This window comes from Engystomops pustulosus, chromosome 8 (genome assembly GCF_040894005.1).
Source record: "Engystomops pustulosus chromosome 8, aEngPut4.maternal, whole genome shotgun sequence".
NCBI classification, from domain to species: Eukaryota; Metazoa; Chordata; class Amphibia; order Anura; family Leptodactylidae; genus Engystomops; species Engystomops pustulosus.
The window spans coordinates 16,220,418-16,246,101 of record NC_092418.1 but is presented as its reverse complement, the minus strand read 5'-3'; the positions used below and the strand labels follow the sequence as shown (position 1 = coordinate 16,246,101).

General features: G+C 45.8%; 1 protein-coding gene across 2 annotated transcripts; it reads right to left on the bottom strand.

Moving 5' to 3' along the window:
• Nucleotides 1-933: 933 nt before the first annotated feature.
• Nucleotides 934-24,229, bottom strand: LLGL1 (LLGL scribble cell polarity complex component 1). Of its 2 annotated transcripts, none has more exons than XM_072119887.1 (23): nucleotides 23,983-24,229; nucleotides 15,471-15,568; nucleotides 12,088-12,169; nucleotides 11,861-11,991; nucleotides 11,039-11,197; nucleotides 10,768-10,930; nucleotides 10,542-10,677; nucleotides 9,892-9,946; nucleotides 9,577-9,731; nucleotides 9,086-9,303; nucleotides 8,069-8,136; nucleotides 7,483-7,636; nucleotides 7,154-7,258; nucleotides 6,762-7,054; nucleotides 6,155-6,308; nucleotides 5,908-6,061; nucleotides 3,788-4,071; nucleotides 3,443-3,707; nucleotides 3,229-3,343; nucleotides 3,041-3,129; nucleotides 2,081-2,201; nucleotides 1,809-1,885; nucleotides 934-1,732 (listed from the first exon to the last, which is right to left on the bottom strand). In XM_072119887.1, exons 1-22 carry the CDS (start codon nucleotides 24,061-24,063, stop codon nucleotides 1,810-1,812), a joined length of 3,156 nt encoding a protein of 1,051 aa, XP_071975988.1. In that variant the 5' UTR covers nucleotides 24,064-24,229; the 3' UTR covers nucleotides 934-1,732; nucleotide 1,809. The 2 variants fall into 2 exon arrangements, with proteins under 2 accessions (XP_071975988.1, XP_071975989.1); XM_072119888.1 differs by having other exon boundaries at nucleotides 11,876-11,991.
• Between the last annotated feature and the right edge of the window lie 1,455 nt (nucleotides 24,230-25,684).

Sequence of the window (25,684 nt, the reverse complement as noted above, 5' to 3'; positions counted from 1 at the left end):
GTAAAAATCATAAACACATTAGGTATCGCCGCGTCCGAAAATGCCAGATCTATCAAAATATGATAATGTTTTTTCACTGCGTTTAATCCCGTAACGGAAAATCGCGCCCAAAGTTGAAAATGGCACTTTTTTTGTCATTTAAAAAAAATGAAAAAATTCTATAAAAAGTGATCACAAGGTCGAACAGTCCTAAAATTGATAACATTGTAAACGTCATCAAAATCCGCAAAAAACGACACCACCCACAGCTCCGTACACCAAAGTATAAAAAAAAGTTATTAGCGCCAGAAGATGGCAAAATCCCCCAAAAAATTTTTGTACAGGAGGTTAATTTTTTTTAAATGTATGAAAACATTATAAAACCTATATAAATTTGGTATCCCTGTAATCGCACAGACCCAAAGAATAAAGTAGACATGTCATTTGGGGCGCACAGTGAAATCCGTAAGATCCAAGCCCACAAGAAGACGGCACAAATGCGTTTTTTTACCAATTTCACTGCATTTGGAATTTTTTTCCCGCTTCCTAGTACACGGCATGGAATATTCAATACCATCTCTATGAAATGCAATTTGTTATGCAGAAAATAAGCCGTCACACAGCTCTGGACATGGAAAAATAAAAAAGTTATGGATTTTTGATCATGGGGAGTAAAAAATGAAAAAACAAAAGAGGGCCAGGTCCTGAAAGGGTTAAATTACTGTTGACATTAGAGCTCCCCCTAGTGGTCGTTGTTGGCAGACTAAATTCTATCCATTAGCCACAACCTTGTTACACCTGGTATCGCATCAAATGGATCTGAGATCCGAGACCCAGTGGTGAGTAAACTTGTCTACAAACCTGGTGTCCGGCTGATTAAGAAACACTTAATATTCTTTATTATTTTAATAAAAACTGTTTTGTATCTAACAAAAAAAAAAAACTAAACAAAAATAAGATTACATCCTAACCACAAAAATAAAATCCATGTAAACTGGATAATTCTTCAAAGAATCTTGTCAAAGACAATAAGGTTAGCAAAATAACCCCCCTCCTACTATAAGATCCCCCCCCCCTTCATGGCTCAGGACCACACCCAATCCAGCTCTCCACCGCCCCTTTAATTACAAATCCTAAAAGGTTCACAGAAAAGTGGTACCAAAAAATAGCCTCAGAAATGGAGGGCGTAGAAAAATAGATCTAAAAATCGCGTAATGGTCATGGGGGGGGGAAAAAAAAAAATGAAACATTAACCCCTGAAATGCTGCAGGGGTCCAAAGCTCACAGTCATGTACAAGTCTTAGTCCTCATTCACATTAATGTCGCAGCCAGGAGGATTGTTTGGTCACGGATAAGCAGGGGGCGATAGCGAGCTCCGCTTCCATGCCTGGTTATATAGCGGGCTGGGTATTGCTGGGGTACAGGGGGGGGTTCTACTGCTGCAATTATTGTGCAAGATGCTGAACGAGTCCATAGAAAGGAATGGTGGACACATCACATGACCCAGATCCCGAGATTGGGGACACATCACACAGTCCTTAATGGTCCACGTAGCAGAGTCTATAGGGATTCCGGAATCCTGGATAGAATCTGAATGGAGCCGTATGGAATGAGGCACGAGGCGGTGATCATCCACTGATACTGAAGGCAACGTCATGGAGCGTGGGGGGCACCAGGGGGCGCTGGTGGCATCAGGACCGGGCGATGTAATGATGAAGATGTAAACCGGATCAGAGCTGCAGACAGCCCGGTCCTGCAAGAGATAGAACACATGTACACCGCTGGAAGACCCCAAACTACAACAGAGTCCACCTGGATCGGGCACCAACCTCATTTGATCAGTATCTCCGGGGGCCGCGTCTCATCTGAGGAATTCTTCATGTTTTTCTCGGACTCTTCATTGGATCTAGAGAGAAAAGTTGTTGGGTCAAACTTCTGCAGTACAAGGGGCAGAACATGAATAAAAGGGGGAAAGGCACAGAAGCTTCACAGAGTTAACTAACAAGAACAGGGGTGCAGTACCAACAACTGCCACACAGACATTGATGGAGCAGTGAATGGGTCAGGATCCAGATTAGCGCTCTGTGTAATGCGGACTCACCCCAGCATATCCCTCACATCCTCCACTGTGATGTCCCCGGTGGTGTCCAGGGTGGTGTCCGTACTGTTTAAGGGCGAGTCCAGGGGCGAGGGCGACAACGTGCTGTGCTCACAGGAATTCGCTGAACACAATAAACAGATGTCAAAATGATCCAAAAAAAAAAATCTAATAATCTGTTAAAGGGGCTGTCCACTTTCAGCAAATAATTGGTATTGTTTGTGTAATGAAAATATATACTTTCAGTCCTCACATTTTTCTAGATCTTTGCTTGTTGTGATTCTATAGGAAGCTTCAGTTTTATTCCCGGTGGATAAAAACCGGTCCATGGTCATGTGATGTTACACAGGTGCACAACTTATCACATGACTGGGGAGGTAAAAATGTCACAGGTGCAGGGCTCCAAATATCCCTGGTCATGTGATGTCACAGGTGCAGGGCTTGCTATACCTCTCCAGTCCTTCTTTAGGAAGCTTCATTGTTTACTTCCTGTGGGTTAATGCAGGTGCACGGCTCGTTATAACGCAGAGCTCTGATTACTATGATATAACAAGCTGTGCACCTGTGTGACATCACATTACCAGGGATATGAGCCATGCACCTGTGAGATATCACATGACTGGGGACCTATAACAAGTTGTGCACCTGTGCGACATCACACAGGTGCACAGCGCACATCCCTGGTCATGTGACGTTACACAGGTGCACAGCTCATATCCCTGGTCATGTGATGTCACACAGGTGCACCGCTTGTTATATCATAGTAATCAGCTGTGTGTTATAACGAGCCGTGCACCTGCATTATCCCACAGGAAGTAAACAATGAAGCTTCCTATAGAAGGACAGCAAGCAGAGATCTAGAAAACGGAGAAATTGTAGTGGAATATTGTATAACTTTTCAATACACAAATAATATAAAATGATTTGATTAAAGTCGATGACCCCTTTAATTCGGTCACTTACCTTCAGGCAGGAGCGCGGGTCCGTCGCACTCCCGGACTATGTGCGTGCCGTTCGCTTGGTGGTTTTTGGGGGACAAAGTTTCTTTATTACTGAAAGCAAAAGAATCGGAAGGAGAGAAGTTTTATAGCGTATTCTACCTCATGTCCGTGTGGTGACAACAGGCGCGTGGCCCATTCGTGGCTTCTCACCTGAGATACACTGGGTCGTGGGGGCGGTCAAACTCCACCAGACACAGCGGCTCCGTGATATTCTTGGCACTGAGAGAAAAACGTTCAAATTCTGAGGGAGAAATCAGGTAAAATCCTGAAGGGGGAGAAAAAAAATAAAATGTAAACATCTTGACGACGACTCAGCTTTCCCAGTCTCCGAAAACATAATGCCGGAAATAAAGACATGTCGGACCTTGGCCGTACTTGGTGAACACGCAGGACGCGATCCCGCTGATGTCCTCCTTGCGGATGCAGTCGTAGCGCACCTGAGGCCGCAGCCCCGGGACGCTGAAGACGTGGATGTCTCCCAGGTTGGTCAGACACGTCAGGCAGTTCTCCGAGTAATCCTCGGACGCCGTGCTCGAGAAGCTCGCCAGGGACACCTTCCGCACCCGGCAGCCCTCATGAGCCGTCAGCTTGAATTTCGTTTTGGCACTGACTTTGGGCAAAGTGAAGACCTGGAGAGGAGGAGACAGAACGTGCTCAATGCCAGGCTGCAGCGTAAAGCTCTGGATTGAACAGGCACAACACTGCTCACCTTAAACTGCTCCTCCGAAGCGATGAGTACGGAGTGCGTCCCCTGCATGTCCGGGGCTTTTGCCAGGTCACGAGACACCTCAAAGGGTTCTGGGAGAGGATTCCCGCGCCCGTCCAGGACCGCAATGGAGACGACTGGCGCTCGATGCATGAGCTGAATCTCCTTCCCCAGGACGGCCTCTGCAGAGCGATCCGAGAGCTTCTCCCGCGACGGGACCTCCAGCGCGTAAGCGAATACCGAGCCAGAATTGGTGCCAGCCCACAGAGTAGGACCATGGTGCACAGCTGTAGAGTAGCACAGACACAGGGAAGGATAGTACATAGGGGGCAGTATTATAGTAGTTATATTCTTGTACATAGGGGGCAGTATTATAGTAGTTATATTCTTGTACATAGGGGGCAGTATTATAGTAGTTATATTCTTGTACATAGGGGGCAGTATTATAGTAGTTATATTCCTGTACATAGGGGGCAGTATTATAGTAGTTATATTCTTGTACATAGGGGGCAGTATTATAGTAGTTATATTCTTGTACATAGGGGGCAGTATTATAGTAGTTATATTACTGTACATAGGGGCCAGTATTATAGTAGTTATATTCCTGTACATAGGGGCAGTATTATAGTAGTTATATTCTTGTACATAGGGGGCAGTATTATAGTAGTTATATTCTTGTACATAGGGGGCAGTATTATAGTAGTTATATTCTTGTACATAGGGGGCAGTATTATAGTAGTTATATTCCTGTACATAGGGGGCAGTATTATAGTAGTTATATTCCTGTACATAGGGGGCAGTATTATAGTAGTTATATTCTTGTACATTAGGGGGCAGTATTATAGTAGTTATATTCTTGTACATAGGGGGGCAGTATTATAGTAGTTATATTCTTGTACATGGGGGCAGTATTATAGTAGTTATTCTTGTACATAGGGGGCAGTATTATAGTAGTTATATTCTTGTACATAGGGGGCAGTATTATAGTAGTTATATTCTTGTACATAGGGGGCAGTATTATAGTAGTTATATTCTTGTACATAGGGGGCAGTATTATAGTAGTTATATTCTTGTACATAGGGGGCAGTATTATAGTAGTTATATTACTGTACATAGGGGGCAGTATTATAGTAGTTATATTACTGTACATAGGGGCCAGTATTATAGTAGTTATATTCCTGTACATAGGGGGCAGTATTATAGTAGTTATATACTTGTACATAGGGGGCAGTATTATAGTAGTTATATACTTGTACATAGGGGCAGTATTATAGTAGTTATATTCCTGTACATAGGGGCAGTATTATAGTAGTTATATTCCTGTACATAGGGGGCAGTATTATAGTAGTTATATTCCTGTACATAGGGGCAGTATTATAGTAGTTATATTCCTGTACATAGGGGGCAGTATTATAGTAGTTATATTCCTGTACATAGGGGCAGTATTATAGTAGTTATATTCTTGTACATAGGGGGCAGTATTATAGTTGTATATTCCTGTACATAGGGGGCAGTATTATAGTAGTTATATTCTTGTACATAGGGGGCAGTATTATAGTAGTTATATTCTTGTACATAGGGGGCAGTATTATAGTAGTTATATTCTTGTACATAGGGGGCAGTATTATAGTAGTTATATTCTTGTACATAGGGGGCAGTATTATAGTAGTTATATTCTTGTACATAGGGGGCAGTATTATAGTAGTTATATTCCTGTACATAGGGGCAGTATTATAGTAGTTATATTCTTGTACATAGGGGGCAGTATTATAGTTGTATATTCCTGTACACAGGGGGCAGTATTATAGTAGTTATATTCTTGTACATAGGGGGCAGTATTATAGTAGTTATATTCCTGTACATAGGGGGCAGTATTATAGTAGTTATATTCTTGTACATAGGTGGCAGTATTATAGTAGTTATATACCTGTACATAGGGGGTAGTATTATAGTAGTTATATTCCTGTACATAGGGGGCAGTATTATAGTAGTTATATTCTTGTACATAGGGGGCAGTATTATAGTAGTTATATTCCTGTACATAGGGACAGTATTATAGTAGTTATATTCCTGTACATAGGGGGCAGTATTATAGTAGTTATATTCTTGAGCCATCATCTTACCATCTCGCAGGAAGGTGTCAGCAAAATACAGACACCTCACTACACCAGAGAGGGAGTCATCGGCAGATCGTGGCTCTATCCGCCGCTGCACTGGGGCCATTTCCAGATCATGGGGCCCCGGTTGTTCTGCCAGATGTGCATTTGCTTCCTGGAGCTGAAAAAAGAAAAAAAAAAAAAAACAAGATTGGCATAAGGGAAGTCATTCTGGGCTTGGGGAAAGCTGGGTGACAGCCAGATCATCACCTACCCGGCTGTTGGGGCTCGTAGTGTTCAGCCTCTTCTTCCCAGACACTCTGCTCTTCCTTATTCTTCGGAATGACTGTCGGAGAGACTTCTTCAGAGATTTGACCCGGGATAGGGGCCCCTCCATTGCTAGGGAGTCATTGGGGTGTAAGGTGCACCTGTGGGGATATAATGGATCTCTATCACATTCGGCAGTAGACAGGATCCTCCCAGGGGATCGGCACCGCCACAACAAGCAGCGCTGGCAGGACACATAATACCGCAGCCTCTAACAAACCGCTCGAGTCTAAAGATCTTCCACTATAAATCACTTTATGTATCAAAATACAAGACGTCTCCGCGTTCCCAGGACCAACACTGGCACTGAGACAGCGCGGTGCATTATTAATGAGAGGGGGAGGGGAGAAGCCGCAGCGGGAAAGATGGCGAGAGCAGGACAAGCACATCGATATGCCAGACGTGGATTCTGGGAAAGCTGGGTGATCACTGCTATACTCCGAATCCTGGTATTATTACCCAGCTTTTCCACATTCAGATATAAGGAACCACTATCCAGTGACCAAATTTCCCAGGTTTTCTATCAATTTAAGAAGAAGCGTCCTAGAGATTACCTGGCCAGGACTGGGCTCCTCTTGTGGTAGTCAAAGAGCCCAAAGCCATGGCTGGTACCGAACGCCACCAGATTCCACTCCGAGTGTAAGGAGACTGCAGTGACGGCGGCCGGGGGCACACACTGGATCAGCAGGGAGGTCTGGAAACCGGGAGGGAAAACCAAGGAGCCATTTCTTGGGGTCAGCCGATCGTGGCCCTTCCACGTGAAGCCCTCGCGGTCTTGCAGGAGGTCGATGGTGGCGACGCTGACGAGCTGATCAGATTTGTCATCGTTCAGGTCCATGACCAGAACCTGGAGGAGAGGAGAAGTCAGTGCTGAATGGACCCCTATAGAGCAGCTTGTGGTGGGCTGGCACCACTCTAGTGTGCAGTCCCCCATCCCCCCCATTACCTGTCCTGCCGTCCCTGCCACCACCAGTTTGCTGCTGTACTTGCAGAGGGCGATCTTCTGGATGCCCAACCGGGGGTCATCACTGTAGGGATCAAAGCAGCCGACCTGCAAATAAAGCCCTCAATGTTATATCCATCACATACAAAATGTCTGGGGCTGTTATGTTTCCTGACTGCAGGGGGCGCTGCTAATAGATCACCCCCAACCCTACTGGTGGCACAGAACCAGGCCCACGTCAATGGCCACCTTCAAGAGGTTGGTAAAGGAGAATATTAGAGGTTCTCAGCCTGTGTATGCCATTCACGTTTTCAGGTTTTGGGTGTGCAGACCTTGCGGAAGGGCGGCCAGTCCTCTTCCCCGCTCTGGTTCAGGCTCTCGTTGTGGTCGCAGTCTGTCTGGAAGATACCGGCTGTGGAGAGTCTGTAGAGCGGCCGCAGCGCCACACCGGAGGCGTCCCAGAAGCGCACCGTGCCGTCCTCATGCCTTAAAGATACAACATTTCCATTAAGGAATCTTATTATTCAAGGGTAGAAATGAGCCGAGAGCTTCGTATCATACCAAATGATGTGCAGAGGACATGGAGCAGCCTCCGCGCCTCTCCCCCGCACATCTGGACTTGTGCTGACCCCGACCCTACACTCCCGGCTCCTGGGGTTTTGCTCCAGGCCCAGTTATTATTCCGAGCCAGAAACTAAAGGAGCGGCCCAGAGCCCACACACATCAGTGCGTCCCCCCACTGCGGCTCCAGATATCACAGGAAGCCTCCCTCATGCAAGACTTAACCCCGTAACACAGCTGCTACATGCCAGAGCGCACTATTTTTATTTTAAAGGATTTGTAGTCCATTGTTTCCAGTTACGAGCCAGAACAATTGCTCGCCAAAGGATGACACATATGGCGCCATCTTGCCCTTACCCTGTAAGCAGCAGTCCCCTCTGGGCAGGCTCCTCGGCCAGACTCTTCCCACCGTCTATGGGCCAGCTCTGGAAATAAACACAGATTAATGATCCAGGGTGCGGACGGACTTTATCTACCAATTAAAAACATGCATACATCCAGGACTGAGGAGCTGGTGACCGTTTTGGTGGAGTCGGAGTCATGAAAAAAAAAAATGGACCGACTGACTCCACAAAGACATAACATACTATAAAGATTTTGACATTTCCTTCAAAGGTCTGTTCTATTCCTGATCTAAGGATTAAGGCCAGGGGTGAGCAACATCTATTGGTCCTAGAGCCACAATATCATATTGCACCGCACGCTGCACCTTCTCCTCTGCTCCCTACAGCTGCTCTGTGTCCTGTGCTGGTTGTATGCAGCAGCATCAGGACCCGGAGCAGGAGAGGCCCGGGGTACAGAACAATACAGCCGACTAGTACAGGTCCTCTCCCGTGGCTGTTGTACTCTGGGTCCTGACCATTACACATACAACCAGTGTTAGAGCAATGAGGCAGGAGAGGACCTGGGAGCAGTGAGGACTTCTCAGCTGTACGCACTGCTATCCAGCCTCCTGCACCAATGACCAGCCATCAGTTATGTTACATCACTCATGGAAGTTTTCATTGGTGCAGACGCAACTCATGTCTTGACAGGCTGCATGTGACCTGTTGGCACGGCTTGTGAACCCCTGATCCCCATTTTAGTTGAGATGAACATGCTGCACTTTAGGTACATGCTCAGCAGTGAAGCTCCTCTGCTATAAATGAATAAGGAATAAGGCCCCGGGAAGGAACGTCCGCATTTATCTCAGCACTTCGAGGGACCAGGAACACAGGACTGTCAGGTCTGTGACCATTTTGGTTGAGCTGGAGTCAGAGCTGAAGTTCGGGAAATTAAGGAATTGGAGTCAGAGGTTTGGCTTACAGACTACACCGCCCTGCAAAAAACACTTGAAATGAAGATGTCCTCCTCCCCCCCCCCCTCAATGCTCACCATCGATGAGAAGTGCGGGTTCTGCTGCTCTCCCGCCAGGATGATCCGCTCCCACAGCTTCAGGGTGACATTGGAGATGTGATAGGAGCAGGTGATGGCGGAGGAGTGGAGCGGGGCCAGATAGGGGGCAGGGATGGTGGGCCAGTCCGGGGTCTGAAGGTCAATCACCACCAGCTCTTCTTCCACCAGGACCACCAGGGCAGTGGGGTTGTCATAACCTGGAGGAAAGACATTCACATTATTTCTGATGCTAACTTATAAATATGTAATGTGAACAAGGTTTTACAACTGAGGATTTCTAAAAGATTCCTATATGACAAGTCAAACCCTTCTATGGACACCGGTTCAAAACACCCATCACAGATCAGGACCCCCTTCCCCTTACTGTTGGGTTGTAGCAATATTAATAATCCATCCTATACATGGGTCATCCTTAAAAAGTGCATTGTGGGAGCACAGATCTCAGGGCACAGTCGTGGAGTCCTCCCTACCATCCTCACTCTTGATGGGACACACAGTGAAGAAGTCTATGACCCGAGAGGTGAAGTCCAAGGTGACCAGATTCTTCCCCTGCATGATGGTGACGCAGTGGCGGTCCCCATAGCTGGCCCGAGGCATCCCCCCGCTGAAGAGGATGAAGTGATTCCTGAGGAAGGAAGGAAATGTTAAGAAATGGAAGGACGTGTATGGTCAGGACAAGATTGAGACAGCTGCAACCCCATGAGACCGGAACACAGCAGGTGCCCAAAGTATAAACCTACAAAATCAGAGCCCCCTCCCACCCCCCAGAACTCTGAGACACTCACCCACAGCTGCTGGACTGCCACTGGATTTTATTGATCGCTTTGCAGGGAAACGGACCTAAAAAATAAATACATGTGAAATCAAAATAAAAAAATAATTATTTTAAATTAGTAATCAATAATTATTCAAAAAAAAAAAAAACGAAGGTATTTTCTTTTTTGAAGGTTTTTGGCTGCCACTTCTCTCGGTGTGACAATTTGGGGTGGGGGTGGGCGTCTAAGTTTGCAGACACCTCCCTATAGAAGCCCTTAAAGGGGTTTCCCAGAAATGGCAAGTTAGGTCCGTTCCACAAGGTCTAATTCGCTGATCGGTGGGGGTCTCAGTGATGGGAGCCCCACAGATCTTGAGATTGGGAGTACGTTGTATCCCTGTTGTGCTCGAGTTCACCGCAGCAGCCAGTCAATCATGCGCCAGTTGCTCTATTCACATCTATGGTGCCGAAGCAGATTGCGGAGCTCAGTTATCTTTAAGTCAGCGCCATAGAGATGAACGGAGCAGTCAGTTCATGAACAGCTGGCTTATCCGGTCACCTCTAACATAACAGGTACAACAGACCCCCAATCTCAAGATCTGTGAGGTCCCATCACTGTGACCCCCACCCATCAGCAAATTTAACCAGCAGGAAAAACCACTGGATAAACGCTGCACCCACCGTACGGTACAGTAGAGGTGACGGGTGACAACGTAGTGGAGGAGTTGCTGCTCTCGGCCCACACCATGTATCCGCCATCACTGTGGGAGCTGATGAAGGACGACCCCGCGCTCTCCCAGTACAGGCTCTCCAGTTGCTGAAGAAACAAATTAAATGTGGAACATGATACCAAACATTCTGTGTCATCCTCTACCCCTCAGGCACTATAGGGTTAATATATAGTCACCTGGTTCCCCAAAAAGTGATGCTCCACTTTCCTGGACTCTCGGTCCCATAAGGTCACAAGTCCACGGCTATATCCAATCATCATCTTATTTGGCTGCTGCGGGTGCTGCTGCAGAGACTCCACCGGCCCCAGGGTCTTCCCACATCGGTATTCATCAGGAAGGCTGACGAGGAAAAGAAGATGGAAAAATCCCGATTATAATAAAATCCAATCTGCAGCCACCACTAGGGGGCGCATTATGTATACGGTTAATACACTGGGCGGCCCTCACCTCTGTAAGATCTCATCCTGCAGCAGGGTCTGCTCCTCAAGGAGTTTCAGGCTTGGGATCTGGACAAAATAGACTCCGCCTCCTTCCGTCCCCAGAGCCACCACATCGCAGGAAGTAGTCACCAAGATCACCGTCACCCGGGTGACACTGGGAGAGGAGCTGGGGAAAGACGGCGACAATCATGATCCGCACAACCACCTCCCTCCATATAGAAGGCCTGGCTTTCATTTTCAGATTGGTTGCTTTAAGCAGCAGCTCCAATCAGATTCCAGCTTTCATTATTTTGGATATTCTTCAGAAAACGTAAGCAAGGCGATTAGAGAAACTACGCCACAACTTCTTATGCCATGACCGTCCCTGCCGCCTAATATTAGCACCGTGCAAGCCATGTTAACCAATTCTGGAGATCCCCTTTAATTAATGGGGATGGGAAACAGCCAGCACCCTGCACCAGGGACACCACAAAACTTCCACCAAAGTGACCGTCTGCCCTCCTCACGCTTGTATACTGCTCCGATGATGGTCCTGGTGCCAGACGGGAATAGTCACACGATTTGAACCATCATTGGTCATATGACAGGGATAAACACGGGGTGGGGAGGAATTTTTGGATCACAGATAGAGGGAACCAATCAGCAGCGTCTGATCCACACGCAATGCATTGTGGGGAAATAACTACTATATGAGATACATTGGACAACCCTTCCCACATTCAATTCATATCTGCAGATCATGTCTTCCCCCATCAGGAGCAAGACTACAACTCCCATCATGCCCTTCTCCCTGAGACAAGCGTGAGAGTAATGAGGGGGGTGTGAGTACTTAGCACAGTCGAACCCTGGTCGTCCTGGGAGGAGGAAGCTGCGGGTTTCTTCTAGGTAGGAGCAGCCGTCCTTCTGCTGCAGCTCCCACAGGTGGAGGGTGTTCTCATCCAGCAACGTAAGGAGACGACCCTAGAGGAGACAGCGAGGAGACATCAGCTACAACCTACCACCGGATGGCGCTACAGGCGTATATACAAGTGCATCAGACAGAGAGGAAGCACCTACCTGACCGGGTAAGAAGTGCATTTGGGTCACGGTGGCAGTCTCCTTGTGCAGACCAGTAAACTCCACGCCGGGCGCCCCATATCTGCAGAAGGTCAGGGGTCAAGGAGATGAACTCATCCATAGTCACAGCATGGAGGACGACATATACCAGCAGCCGAGTATCTGCAGTATCCAGCGTCTCCTCTCACCCCAAATCCAAGCACATGTCACCTACTAAACAGGATGTCACTGCCACCACATATAGAAGAATCTAACTACTATAATACTGCCCCCTATGTACAAGAATATAACTGCTATAATACTGCCCCCTATGTACAAGAGTATAACTACTATAATACTGCCCCCTATGTACAGGAATATAACTACTATAATACTGCCCCCTATGTACAGGAGTATAACTACTATAATACTGCCCCCTATGTACAGGAATATAACTACTATAATACTGCCCCCTATGTACAAGAATATAACTACTATAATACTGCCCCCTATGTACAGAGATATAACTACTATAATACTGCCCCCTATGTACAAGAATATAACTATTATAATACTGCCCCCTATGTACAAGAATATAACTACTATAATACTGCCCCCTATGTACAGGAATATAACTACTATAATACTGCCCCCTATGTACAAGAATATAACTACTATAATACTGCCCCCTATGTACAAGAATATAACTACTATAATACTGCCCCCTATGTACAAGAATATAACTACTATAATACTGCCCCCTATGTACAAGAATATAACTACTATAATACTGCCCCCTATGTACAAGAATATAACTACTATAATACTGCCCCCTATGTACAAGAATATAACTACTATAATACTGCCCCCTATGTACAGGAATATAACTACTATAATACTGCCCCCTATGTACAGGAATATAACTACTATAATACTGCCCCCTATGTACAGGAATATAACTACTATAATACTGCCCCCTATGTACAGGAATATAACTACTTTAATGCTGCCCCCTATGTACAGGAATATAACTACTATAATACTGCCCCCTATGTACAGGAATATAACTACTATAATACTGTCCCCTATGTACAAGTATATAACTACTATAATACTGTCCCCTATGTACAAGAAAATAACTACTATAATACTGTCCCCTATGTACAAGAAAATAACTACTATAATACTGCCCCCTATGTACAGGAATATAACTACTATAATACTGCCCCCTATGTACAGGAATATAACTACTATAATACTGCCCCCTATGTATGAGAATATAACTACTATAATACTGCCCCCTATGTACAAGAATATAACTACTATAATACTGCAGGAGATGGGGAGAGGGTTTTGCAGTAGATTTTGTGCTGCTGGTTTCTATGACAACAGAAATGTGCAGGTTACAGAGGAGGAGGCGATGCTGGTTCTGGTTCCTCCTGTGTTCAGTATTCGGGACAGATGATTTCTGCAGTTCCATATTTTGCATTATATTTAATAGACGAAATCTCGAATTTTAGATACTTTTCTATATACTATGTAATATCAGCTGCAGGTTAACAATATGTATTCGTATAAAAGCATTCAGTATTAAAGACCATCAAAGTTATGATCGTGAAATCTGAGGGGAGGGACTGGAGCAACTGAACACACAGCAGTGCCCCGGTAAAATACTGGAATATAAATCCATATATCACAGTCCTGCTGCTACCAACATCATAAAGGTCTGATTACACATCTTCCCAGGGACAATACATACCAGTGACTGCAGTTTACATGGTCACACCCACCTGACACTTGTCCCCCTCCCATAGATCCCATTTAAGGTCTTCCGGATTTGAGGTCTATGACCCTGAAACGGGAGAATAAATCCCTGTATGGACACATATGCAGTGACCAGGCCAGACATGATGGCATCACCGGCTGTCAGAGACCCCCGGCCCTGTCCGTCAGGCCCAGCTGCAGACACACAATTGTCCTTTGTGCGGGAGAATAAGCGGCTCTGTGCAGGACGGGTAATGGTCTCTGTGACCTGGATATTCCCAATCGCCGCCAGCTGTGTAAATACATCCCTTTAATGATGGGGTGATATATACACGAGACCAGAAGTGGGGCGACACCACATCATTAAGTCACATATGTGGAGACCCTAGACCAGGGCAAGGACCGGGTAACCAAGTTCCCTGTGGCCGAAGCAAAAGTTCACAAAAAGTTTTGAAAAACTTTTTAACAAGTTTTCAAAGTTTTGGTTGTATTTTGTGTAGTTTCTGTCTAGCCATGGCTCCAGATTGGATGTAGGATCAGTGACTTGTCCTGTAGGGGGTGCAAGAGAAGGCTCCCCTAGGAGTCAATGGTTTTGCAATTGGAGGGCTACACACAAACACACAAGAACCCCCCTCCCTTATGGAGCACCCAGAAACGATGCGGCTAGCAGACACCATGCCCACTACAGTGGGTTAAACCCAGATTGTGCCCCTTCTCTTCGGGGCACATCTTTGGCATCTCCATGGCACCAGTCGCTTTGAGGTCTGGAACAGGGAGGAGAGGGGGCCACGTTCCATCCCATGTGCCCGGGCAGAGGCGACCTATTCATGGGGAACGTTGCTTAGCGACTCTCACCTAGCTTCACCCCCTCCCCTCGCCTTCATCAGAGCGGTCACCCAGAATGAAGCCAGGGGGCTTCACACAAGAAGAACTACAGCAGGGGCAAAGCAGAGATGAGATAAAACCCCACTGCTGCAGTGCAACAAACATGCCGTTCTGTATGCTGGGAAAGCTGGGTGATGACAATGGTGGCCATACTGCTCATCATCCAGCTTTGCCAGTTGCACATAGAAGGTGCTAGAATCGCCTGCTCTAGAGAACTTTGGGGGGGGGGGGGGGGGGGGGGGAGACTTTTTTCAGTTCTAGTAATGATGTGGAGAAAGCAAACAAACAGATGCAAGTCACCATACAAGGACCCCCTCATTGTCTCCCCTCCCAAAACGATAAAATTACCTGTGAAAATAAAGATCAAGCTGCAGTTCTGGTACAGTAATCCTCATCTATTGTACTCTGTTATCAGCCATATGATGCTGGGGAACGGAGGACTATAGTGTATTTCAAGGTGGAGGGTTCGCAACAACAGCTGGGACCCCTCCGCCCCAATGTATGGGGTAAATGAGCCGGTAACAGTGCCCCAGAAGAGCCAATCACATATATAGATGGCCAATGCCAACATGTGAAGCCTGTGAGTCTGCAGCTCTAGAAGGTCCACAGTGGGCGACTGTGTAGTGTGCTGTGTATTCTGTATATCACATTAGCTGCTCTAGTGGGGGGGCAGATATTATGGTGGTGGGGGCTTCGTACATGTAGGCTACATACCAATGGAAGGGTCAAGCAAATGAAGAATCATAAAAGGATACATTTTAACCGCTCCGGATTTCGCACCAATTGCCATAATCCGCAGGATGGGGTCGAAGGCGAGAGAGCTGGGCTGGTTGGGGAACCCATGCTCGACTGTCTGGAGGGAGAAAAGACAAACCAAATGTAAGAAACACAAGTACAAAAGATATATATACAGACCTCCATTCATCAGCTGGCCCCCCTCTCCTAAAGTAACGAGATAAGCGGCTGCTAAAGTACGGATGATGGCGCTGATCCACAAAAGGTGTTACAATCCCTCCATCAAGTCAAAAAATGTCCCCCAAAATTAAAGCAACTGAGGTCTGTTTCCTAAATTTCCGATTTCTTAAAGGTATTTCTGACATTAAGCAAACACATGAGGGGACAGCGGTTCCAGCTGCTAATCTCCAGAGATGGATTCCTGCGGGAGTGGAGGGGGATGACAGCACATACATGTGTTGTCCAGATGTGAGTGACTATCAAGACCGGCAACTGGCTCGGTGGTCACGAGTACAACATATGTGACTTCATTACCTCCCGCCCGGCAGAACGGGAACCAGAGACCGAAGAGCAGATACAGGCCCCTCCGGAGAGGAGCGAATGCTAGTAAATACTGTGATGGCTACTACCCGTGGTCTGTCTGGATCTATGGGGAGCAATTTACCAAAATTTACCCCCTACTCCTCTCAGTCCTATGAGGTGACCCCCATGTGACCTGAGACACGTCCAGCATTCACCAATCTCTCACCCCCCCTCTTTCTAATAAGGCAGTTTCCCACACCTACAATCACTGACACTCAGTTTTACACAATCCAGGTGTGAAAGTTTGATGCCTTTACTTCCTAAACGTCAATATGCAAGTGCTCTGGGGGCGGTCCCAGGACAAGCATGTTCCCAATATCTCCCTACTACACCCATTCCCGCAGTGTACATGTTCTACATGCCTAGAAACTAAACCCACACATAGGAGTTGTTCTTCAATTCTAAAGAAAATTTTACCAAAAAACAAAAACACAGCAATGTGAAGGCGTGTTATTTATTTTATTATTTCGAGAAGATCCTGGCACCGACTCAAGACGAGCCCCATCTGCTCCTTATTACAGAGTAAGCACACGTCACCCCCGGCTTCAAGTCCATGTTATCTCCGGGAGGCACCCTCACCTCCGCAGGGCAGTCCTCACCCCATGCCCGCTAATTGGCACCTCAGCCCTGACCGCCGCCGCCGGAGGACAACACCTGGACACGGGAGGGGATCATTAAAGCCCAATCCTTCTCCTTCCTTGTACTGTGACCTCCGATGAGGGATCTGGGCGGCTTCCAGCCATGCAAGAAGCACGGCCAACAAACATGAGGAGATGCAGAGTAAGGAAAGATGAAAATTAAGAAAATAACCTCCCCCCCACCAATGCACCCGGCCAAGGGAGGGAAGCACAATCCTTCAAGGAGCAGGTTGAGATCACATCCAGCTGCATCCGCTATGAATCCATTATCTCCACAACAATCTGATTCTAATTATGAGAGTGTGAGATGTCCCTCCTCCCCCTCCATAGTGTCTCAGCATAGACAGGTCATGGAGGAGAACGGCAGGGACTGGTCTCTGCAGTAGGTGGTCACCCTGAGGGTAGTCCTAGTTATAACCTACATACAAAAATCTCTTCCACCATCTCTTCCAGATGTCTTGTAGGAAAACTAGAATCTGCCATGTAGCTGCAGGTGTTCTAAGGACGTATCCTCACACTGCTGTGCTCTCAGCTCTCTACATCAAGCTTCCCCCCCACCTCAATCTTAGCCGGTAGGGAGATCAGCTGGATTCTGAATGAATACTACATAAGTCGTTCAGAGAAGAGGAATGAGACTGGAATAAATCAACAGGCTAGGAGCACAGCAGTGTGAGGATCGGCTCCTGCTGTAAGCGAGAAGCTAGGATACTGAAATACAATACATTTACATACTAAAGACTTTAATCACAGAATTGTGTATGTTGTTTGTAGGCCCAGGACTGAATAACGTTTCCTAGTTTGCAGCTTCTCAAGTGCACAGGTCCTCACACTGCTGTGCACACAATTGAATTAAGATTCATGACCCAGCTCTAAGTGAAAGCAGTTATCCTTACACATACTCACACTGCTGTGCAATAGTAAGGGAGAAGCCTCCTATAGCTTTCACCTGGGGTAAAGAAGGGGGGGTGCACTTTGAAGAAAACAAACAAGAGCACAGCAGTGTGAGCACACAACCCCAGCGCATTTGATAGAACCAAGACTGAAAGGAGGATAACTGGGGAATCCCATGATAAGTGGAGCGGATATGTGCCAGACACCTTTATATAGTGATAGTTGGGGGCTTGACCACTGGGGTTGAGGGGAAGTGTACACAGAAAGAAGTTCCCTTTTAGGGTGGTGGCACACGTGGCATTTTGGACTCGTTTTTAGTCATGCGTTTTCAGTTCGTTTTGGAAAACTCGTGCGTTTTTGTCCGGTTTTCTCAATTATCTTAATTTAAAACGGATGTGGTTTCAAAAACGCATGCGTTTATTAACGAACTGAAAATGCACGACTAAAAACTGGTTCAAAACGCCACGTGTGCCACCATCCCAAGGGTCAAATCAGACTCCTCCACAATGTGGCTGAAAATTGATGCCAACACAGGGTCACGTAACCTGTAAAACTAAAGTTTATCTCCATGACATCAAGTGTACTATATCAAGGAGGCCGATATATGACCAATGACAGTGCAGCTTTCATTTCACGTATGGCTTCAGAAACATGAAAGCTGCGCTGGGATTGGTCTACTGCCCATAACAAATCATAGCCCAGCTTTCACTACATACTAATCTACAAAATGAAAGCTGCCCTGTGATTTGCTGCTGCCGATAGTGACCAATAAGAGCGCATCTGTTATTTCTCAGAGGTACAAAATGAATTAAAAGCTGCACAGCGATTGGTCGCTCTGTCAGGAATGGTGATAAAAAGGAAGAGAATAACAATACTCTGCCATGACACTCACTCCCTGTCCTGGACTGTTGTGGAGTCGCCTTGTATGGGGGGGTCACGCTATAAGGAGCCAGAACCTGGATGAAAACACAGACACGTGCGCTGACGCCATATTGAGGAGATTACCGATAACAGACGTCTGTCACAACCATCCCCAGACAACGCTGTGAGTAAACATGAGGTAATGGAGAGATAGTCTGCACTGGTGAGAGAGCCTGCAGGCCATAACCGCCACTCTGTGAGGAGAAAGCATATGTCCCACTCACCAGTGCTGAATACAATGCGAGAGATGCAGTATAGACTGACACAGGATGTCACAACACTCCTACATTGCTAGAGTTATAAACTGATGCCTTTAAGGGAAAGGGGGGCACATCCCTTTAAAAAGACGAACACACACATTTGTAAATAAATGAAGTCGCCCTATGGGACCGATTTGTAGAAATCATCCCATTACAGTCACAGGACCCCACCACAGCCAGCAACAGGGGGTCCCAAAGGGAACAGGAATTTGTCAGGAATTTCCTAGGAAGTTTATCCGTACAATGCCGACTGTAGATCATGGGGAGAGGTGGGGAGAAGGACGTATATAGGACATGTACGAGGGAAGTGTACGAGATATGCAACATCTATGAAGAGCAGCGGAAGTTTCCATAAAAAGCAACATACCCCCCACCCCCCTCCCGAAATATACAACAGAGGAGGGGGGGGGGGGGGGGGGAGGGGGAGAAGTTTAGGGACGACTATTGTTCCCATGGAGCATCTAATCCCGGGATGGAGAAAAATGGGGCTTTTGTCTACTATAGAGAAAGTGCACAATACCCCAAAGAGGGGGGTGGGAGGTGGTGGGGTCCTGCTCCAGCCACAGAAAGGAGATCAGAGAGACCGGACCACAATGCCACCCCGGGAAGAGGGGCCCCTGCTCAATGACCGGAGGTAGTCGGCCAAGGATTAACCCCTAATGTGCCAACAATGCAATGTAATCAGCTATGAGATGTGAAGGGGCGTCAGCAGCGTCATAGAAGGGGTTAAGAGTCAGAATACAAACGTGCGCATTGATAAGAATAAGGGGAAGGAGGAGGAAGAAGACCACCAAAACATGGAGACACAGAACCTCAGGAAGGTGTGGAATAATCAGCTATCCCTTTAAGACCTTAAACTATGAATACAATCACATCCCCACCCCCCTCTCTCACCTCCCAAATACACATGATAAACTTTATTTAAAGTTAAAGAGGCCCAAGTCATCTGCACCGAGCAAAGACAGCGATAATATCCAGATACAGAATGTACAACTGCCAGCAAAGAAGTCATACATATATAATGCAGAGAGGAGCGCAACACCTTTAATAATTCACAACTCCTCATAGAATGCTGAGACGATGCAGAGCAACCAGGGAGCGGAAGTATTATAGCAGTTCTATTCTTGTACATAGGGAGCAGTATTATAGTAGTTATATTCCTGTACATAGGGGGCAGTATTATAGCAGTTATATTACTGTACATAGGGGATAGTATTATAGTAGTTATATTCCTGTACATAGGGGGTAGTATTATAGTAGTTATATTCCTGTACATAGGGGGCAGTATTATAGTAATGATATTCCTGTACATAGGGGGCATTATTATAGTAGTTATATTCTTGTACATAGGGGGTGGGCAGTATTATAGTAGTTATATTCTTGTACATAGGGGGGGGCAGTATTATAGTAGTTATATTCTTGTACATAGGGGGGGGGGCAGTATTATAGTAGTTATATTCTTGTACATAGGGGGCAGTATTATAGTAGTTATATTCCTGTACATAGGGGGCAGTATTATAGTAGTTATATTCCTGTACATAGGGGGCAGTATTATAGCAGTTCTATTACTGTACATAGGGGGTAGTATTATAGTAGTTATATTCCTGTACATAGGGGGCAGTATTATAGTAGTTATATTCCTGTACATAGGGGGCAGTATTATAGTAGTTATATTCTTGTACATAGGGGGCAGTATTATAGTAGTTATATTCTTGTACATAGGGGGCAGTATTATAGTAGTCATATTCTTGTACATAGGGGGGGTAGTATTATAGTAGTTATATCCCTGTACTTAGGGGCAGTATTATAGTAATGATATTCCTGTACATAGGGGGCATTATTATAGTAATTATATTCCTGTACATAGGGGGCATTATTATAGTAGTTATATTCCTGTACATAGGGGGCAGTATTATAGTAGTTATATTCTTGTACATAGGGGGCAGTATTATAGTAGTTATATTCTTGTACATAGGGGGCAGTATTATAGTAGTTATATCCCTGTACATAGGGTCAGTATTATAGTAATTATATTCCTGTACATAGGGACAGTATTATAGTAGTTATATTCCTGTACATAGGGGGCAGTATTATAGTAATGATATTCCTGTACATAGGGGGCATTATTATAGTAATTATATTCCTGTACATAGGGGGCATTATTATAGTAGTTATATTCCTGTACATAGGGGGCAGTATTATAGTAGTTATATTCTTGTACATAGGGGGGGGGGGGCAGTATTATAGTAGTTATATTCTTGTACATAGGGGGGGGGGGGCAGTATTATAGTAGTTATATTCTTGTACATAGGGGGGGGGCAGTATTATAGTAGTTATATTCTTGTACATAGGGGGGGCAGTATTATAGTAGTTATATTCTTGTACATAGGGGGGGGCAGTATTATAGTAGTTATATTCTTGTACATAGGGGACAGTATTATAGTAGTTATATTCTTGTACATAGGGGGCAGTATTATAGTAGTTATATTATTGTACATAGGGGCAGTATTATAGTAGCTATATCACTGTACATAGGGGGCAGTATTATAGTAGTTATATTCCTGTACATAGGGGCAGTATTATAGTAGTTATATTCCTGTATATAGGGGGCAGTATTATAGTAGTTATATTCTTGTACATAGGGGGCAGTATTATAGTAGTTATATTCTTGTACATAGGGGGCAGTATTATAGTACTTATATTCTTGTACATATGGGGGCAGTATTATAGTACTTATATCCCTGTACATAGGGAGCAGTATTATAGTAGTTATATCCCTGTACATAGGGTCAGTATTATAGTAATTATATTCCTGTACATAGGGGCAGTATTATAGTAGTTATATTCTTGTACATAGGGAGCAGTATTATAGTAGTTATATTCTTGTACATAGGGAGCAGTATTATAGTAGTTATATTCTTGTACATAGGGGGTAGTATTATAGTAGTTATATTCTTGTACATAGGAGGCAGTATTATAGTAGTTATATTCCTGTACATAGGGGGCAGTATTATAGTAGTTATATTCCTGTACATAGGGGGCAGTATTATAGTAGTCAGTATATTGGTAGTGGTACCAATACCATGTCATTTAGGAATTATAAATCCATAGCAGGAGGTAGATACAGGCTGTGACTAGAATTGCCCTATAAGACATTTCGGGAGGAGGAGGCTTTGTTTACGACTTCATTGTATAGGACATCGGCCTCCCAGCTGTCTGACAAGATCCATTACAACACAAGAGTCTACTCTGAGTCAGGGTAGTGGCACTCAGCTGAGTGTGTAGGAGGGATCCAGCTGCTGCACCCAGGACTATAGGAAGGAGCAAGGAGGGAAAAGAGGGATTTTAATAAGGGGCGAGGAAGAAACAAAGCAGGAGGCAGTCATCTCCTTGCCAGGGCTTGGGGCCCAGTGCTCTGTCCCTGGGGGCCACCTCTGGCAGTGTACAAGTTAATCATAGTATCAGTGATGCATTTCTGTAATGCAGGGATCTGACATGATTTGCTGTTTTATGGACTTCTCAGAGTTAATGCCTTACAGCTGTGGAGTCACAGGACGGACAGGGAAAACGTCCACATTGAGCCCCTCCATCTGCACTGACTCAGTCACACTCCAGGTCCCTGGTCCCCATCTATTGCCAAACTACAACTCCCAGCATGTGGTTGTCTAGGTAAAACTAGGAATATCTGACACTCAGGAGCCAAGAACTACATGGATGATTCCACAGCAATCATCACATAGTAAGAGCACATCTTTTTACTTTAGAAATATTCTATAATAACCCCCACCCAACACATCCAACACTCTGCCTGCCCCAGATCCAGGGCTGCGCCAGTGTCAGCGTTCATTAGTAACACAATAAGATGATACAGGACTAAATCCCCAACAAAATAGGATGCCATACGGTGCCAGGGGGGAGCTAAACATCCCCAGACATTAGAAGCAGCCATAAAATACACAAAATATAATAGAAGAAGAATCACTGCTGCATCCTGTATTATACCCCAGAGCTGCACTCACTATTCTGCTGCTGGTGCAGTCACTGTGTACATACATGACATTACTTATCCTGTATTGATCCTGTGTTACATCCTGTATTATACTCCAGAGCTGCACTCACTATTCCGCTGGTGCAGTCCCTGTGTACATACATGACATTACTTATCCTGTACTGATCCTGAGTTACATCCTGTATTATACTCCAGAGCTGCACTCACTATTCTGCTGCAGGTGCAGTCACTGTGTACATACATGACATTACTTATCCTGTACTGATCCTGAGTTACATCCTGTATTATACTCCAGAGCTGCACTCACTATTCTGCTGCTGGTGCAGTCACTGTGTACATACATGACAATACTTATCCTGTACTGATCCGAAGTTACATCCTGTATTATACCCCAGAGCTGCACTCACTATTCTGCTGCTGGTACAGTCACTGTGTACATACATGACATTACTTATCCTGTACTGATCCTGAGTTACATCCTGTATTATACTCCAGAGCTTCACTCACTATTCTGCTGGTAGAGGATTAGTAATGTTAGACCTCAGTACAGGTGAATACTTGTAGTATTAGATTACAGTAGTTGGGCCACAAAGTAGGGGGTTTGTGGTCCGTTGGTGTGAAATGCTGCAAGGAGGGCATTTGCCACCTATAGTGTGATGTAAGGTAGAGTAGAATGCAGGTTATGTAGGTGCCCCTGTAACTCAGGATCAGTACAGGATAAGTAATGTCATGTATGTACACAGTGACTGCTCCAGCAGAATAGTGAGTGCAGCTCTGGAGCACACATGCACCATCAGCTTCCATGGGTACAATGCCCTTGTGCCTAGAGGTGGTGGAGATAATTTTTGGTCTTCTCTCCACCAGGACACATCAGCCACCACATAATAATAATAATAATCTTGGGGGTGACTTTCCAGTTAAGAGCCTGCCCCCTTGTGCACAGTGATGCAGCTGATGGATGTGGAAACCCCCTTTAACCATCAGCACATATGAAGAGGTTAGATTTTGTTATGCCTTCATATAATGGGGTACTGCAGACACATTAGTGGACCCCTCTAGTTATCAGCGCCCCCTACACTGACTGAGGGGTGCCCTGCCATCACTGTCCTGGATTGATGGGGCGCAGTCCCTCCTACCACAAGCGGCGCCCCCTAGCTCCTGCAGAGGGGGCACACAATCAGCTCCCCCAGTACTATCCCCCGGGGCCCCCACCCACACTCCGGCCCCGCACCTTGTTGAAGGAGAACAGCTCCTGCTTGATCTTCTCCCTCTGGGGGTCGTGCCCCTGCCGCCGGAAGCGAAACTTCATCATCTTTCCCGGCTCCCGGAGCTCACGCCGCCGCCTCCACTCTCCGCAGCCAGCGCTCACACTCACGGGCAACTTGATCCAGCCCGGGTTGTGACTGACGTGCGGCTCAGCCAATCACAGGCGCCGGATCCGGACTCCCCTGTGGCAGCCGCAGCTCAGCTTCACAGATTCAGCCCCACTTGAGCGCGCATGCGCGGCTGGGCGCGGGGAATTGTGGGAGATGTAGTTTCAATGATTGGAGTTTTGTTTAGTTTTCGATCATCAACATCCTAGTGGCGCCTCCCCCATCATGTACCCGCACTGCGGGGCACCGCTTACTGTACAGCCGCGGGGAGAAGCTGCGAGATTGTGTGCAATGATATCATATCAATAAAGTTATTTGAAAATGTGAATATCCAAATATCGCTGCTTAGTAGTGAGTGAATAGAAATATTCTTCGTGATTCTGCAATCCTGTCAGCAGGTGTTATGCATTGTCCCTGCAAAGATGTGTAATCAGACCTTTATATATGGTGTTAGTAGCAGCAGGACTGTGATATATGGATTTATATTTCAGAATTGTAGCTCTAGAGGGGGGTGTCCTCACACTGCTGTGCTCTGTGCAATAAACTTCTCCGTATCTGCGTCTCTCGCTACTACTAACAACATACACAAAGGTAAGATTACACATCTCTCCAGAGACGATACATAACACTGGCTGCACAGAGCACAGCAGTGTGAGGACACACCAACAGTGCTATAGTCCTGGAATATAAATCCATATATCACAGTCCTGCAGCTACTAACAACATACACAAAAGTCCTACTACACATCTTTCCAGGGAGATTACTTAACACTGGCTGCAGAGAGCACAGAGCACAGCAGTGTGAGGACACATCCCCAGTACAATCCCGGAATATAAATCCATATATCACAGTCCTGCAGCTACTAACAACATACACAAAGGTATGATAACGCATCTTTCCATGGTGAATACGTAACCCTGGCTGCATAGAGCACAGCAGTGTGAGGACAGATCCCCATCAGTGCTATAATCCTAGAATATAAATCCATATATCACAGTCCTGCTGCTACAATTCTTGAGACTACAGAAAGGTCCGATTACATATTTCTCCAGGGACAGTACCTAACACTGGCTGTAGTCTGTGTGGTCACAACTGCTGACTGGTTCCCTTTAGATGAGTATTTTGTGCTGGTGATAACAGAGAACAATAGCTCTTACAAATACACAGTAAACTGAGTAAAGATCGGCTATAAATCCTGATAATCCGTGGTCTCCAGGTCCCTTTATGTAAATAAGGATTATCCTCATATGTAAATCAAGCCCTATCTATAACCACAACATCCAGGATCCCTTTAAAATGGGATTTTACTGATGTAACTTGGTTCCTCTTTCAGACCCCAACCCGACAATTAGGAAAATATGACCCCATTTCCACTTCACAGATTCACAAGAAGCAGAACATAGAGGATGTCCATAGAATTAAAGGGGCGTTTCACCAGGGCCCTAAATGTGCTCCATGTCCTGTCCCTAATGTGTGGGGATCAGTCATTTGGGATTAAGCAACTTTCTTAAAAATAAACCAATGACAGAGCAGCTTACATTTCCCACACTACTTCCTTA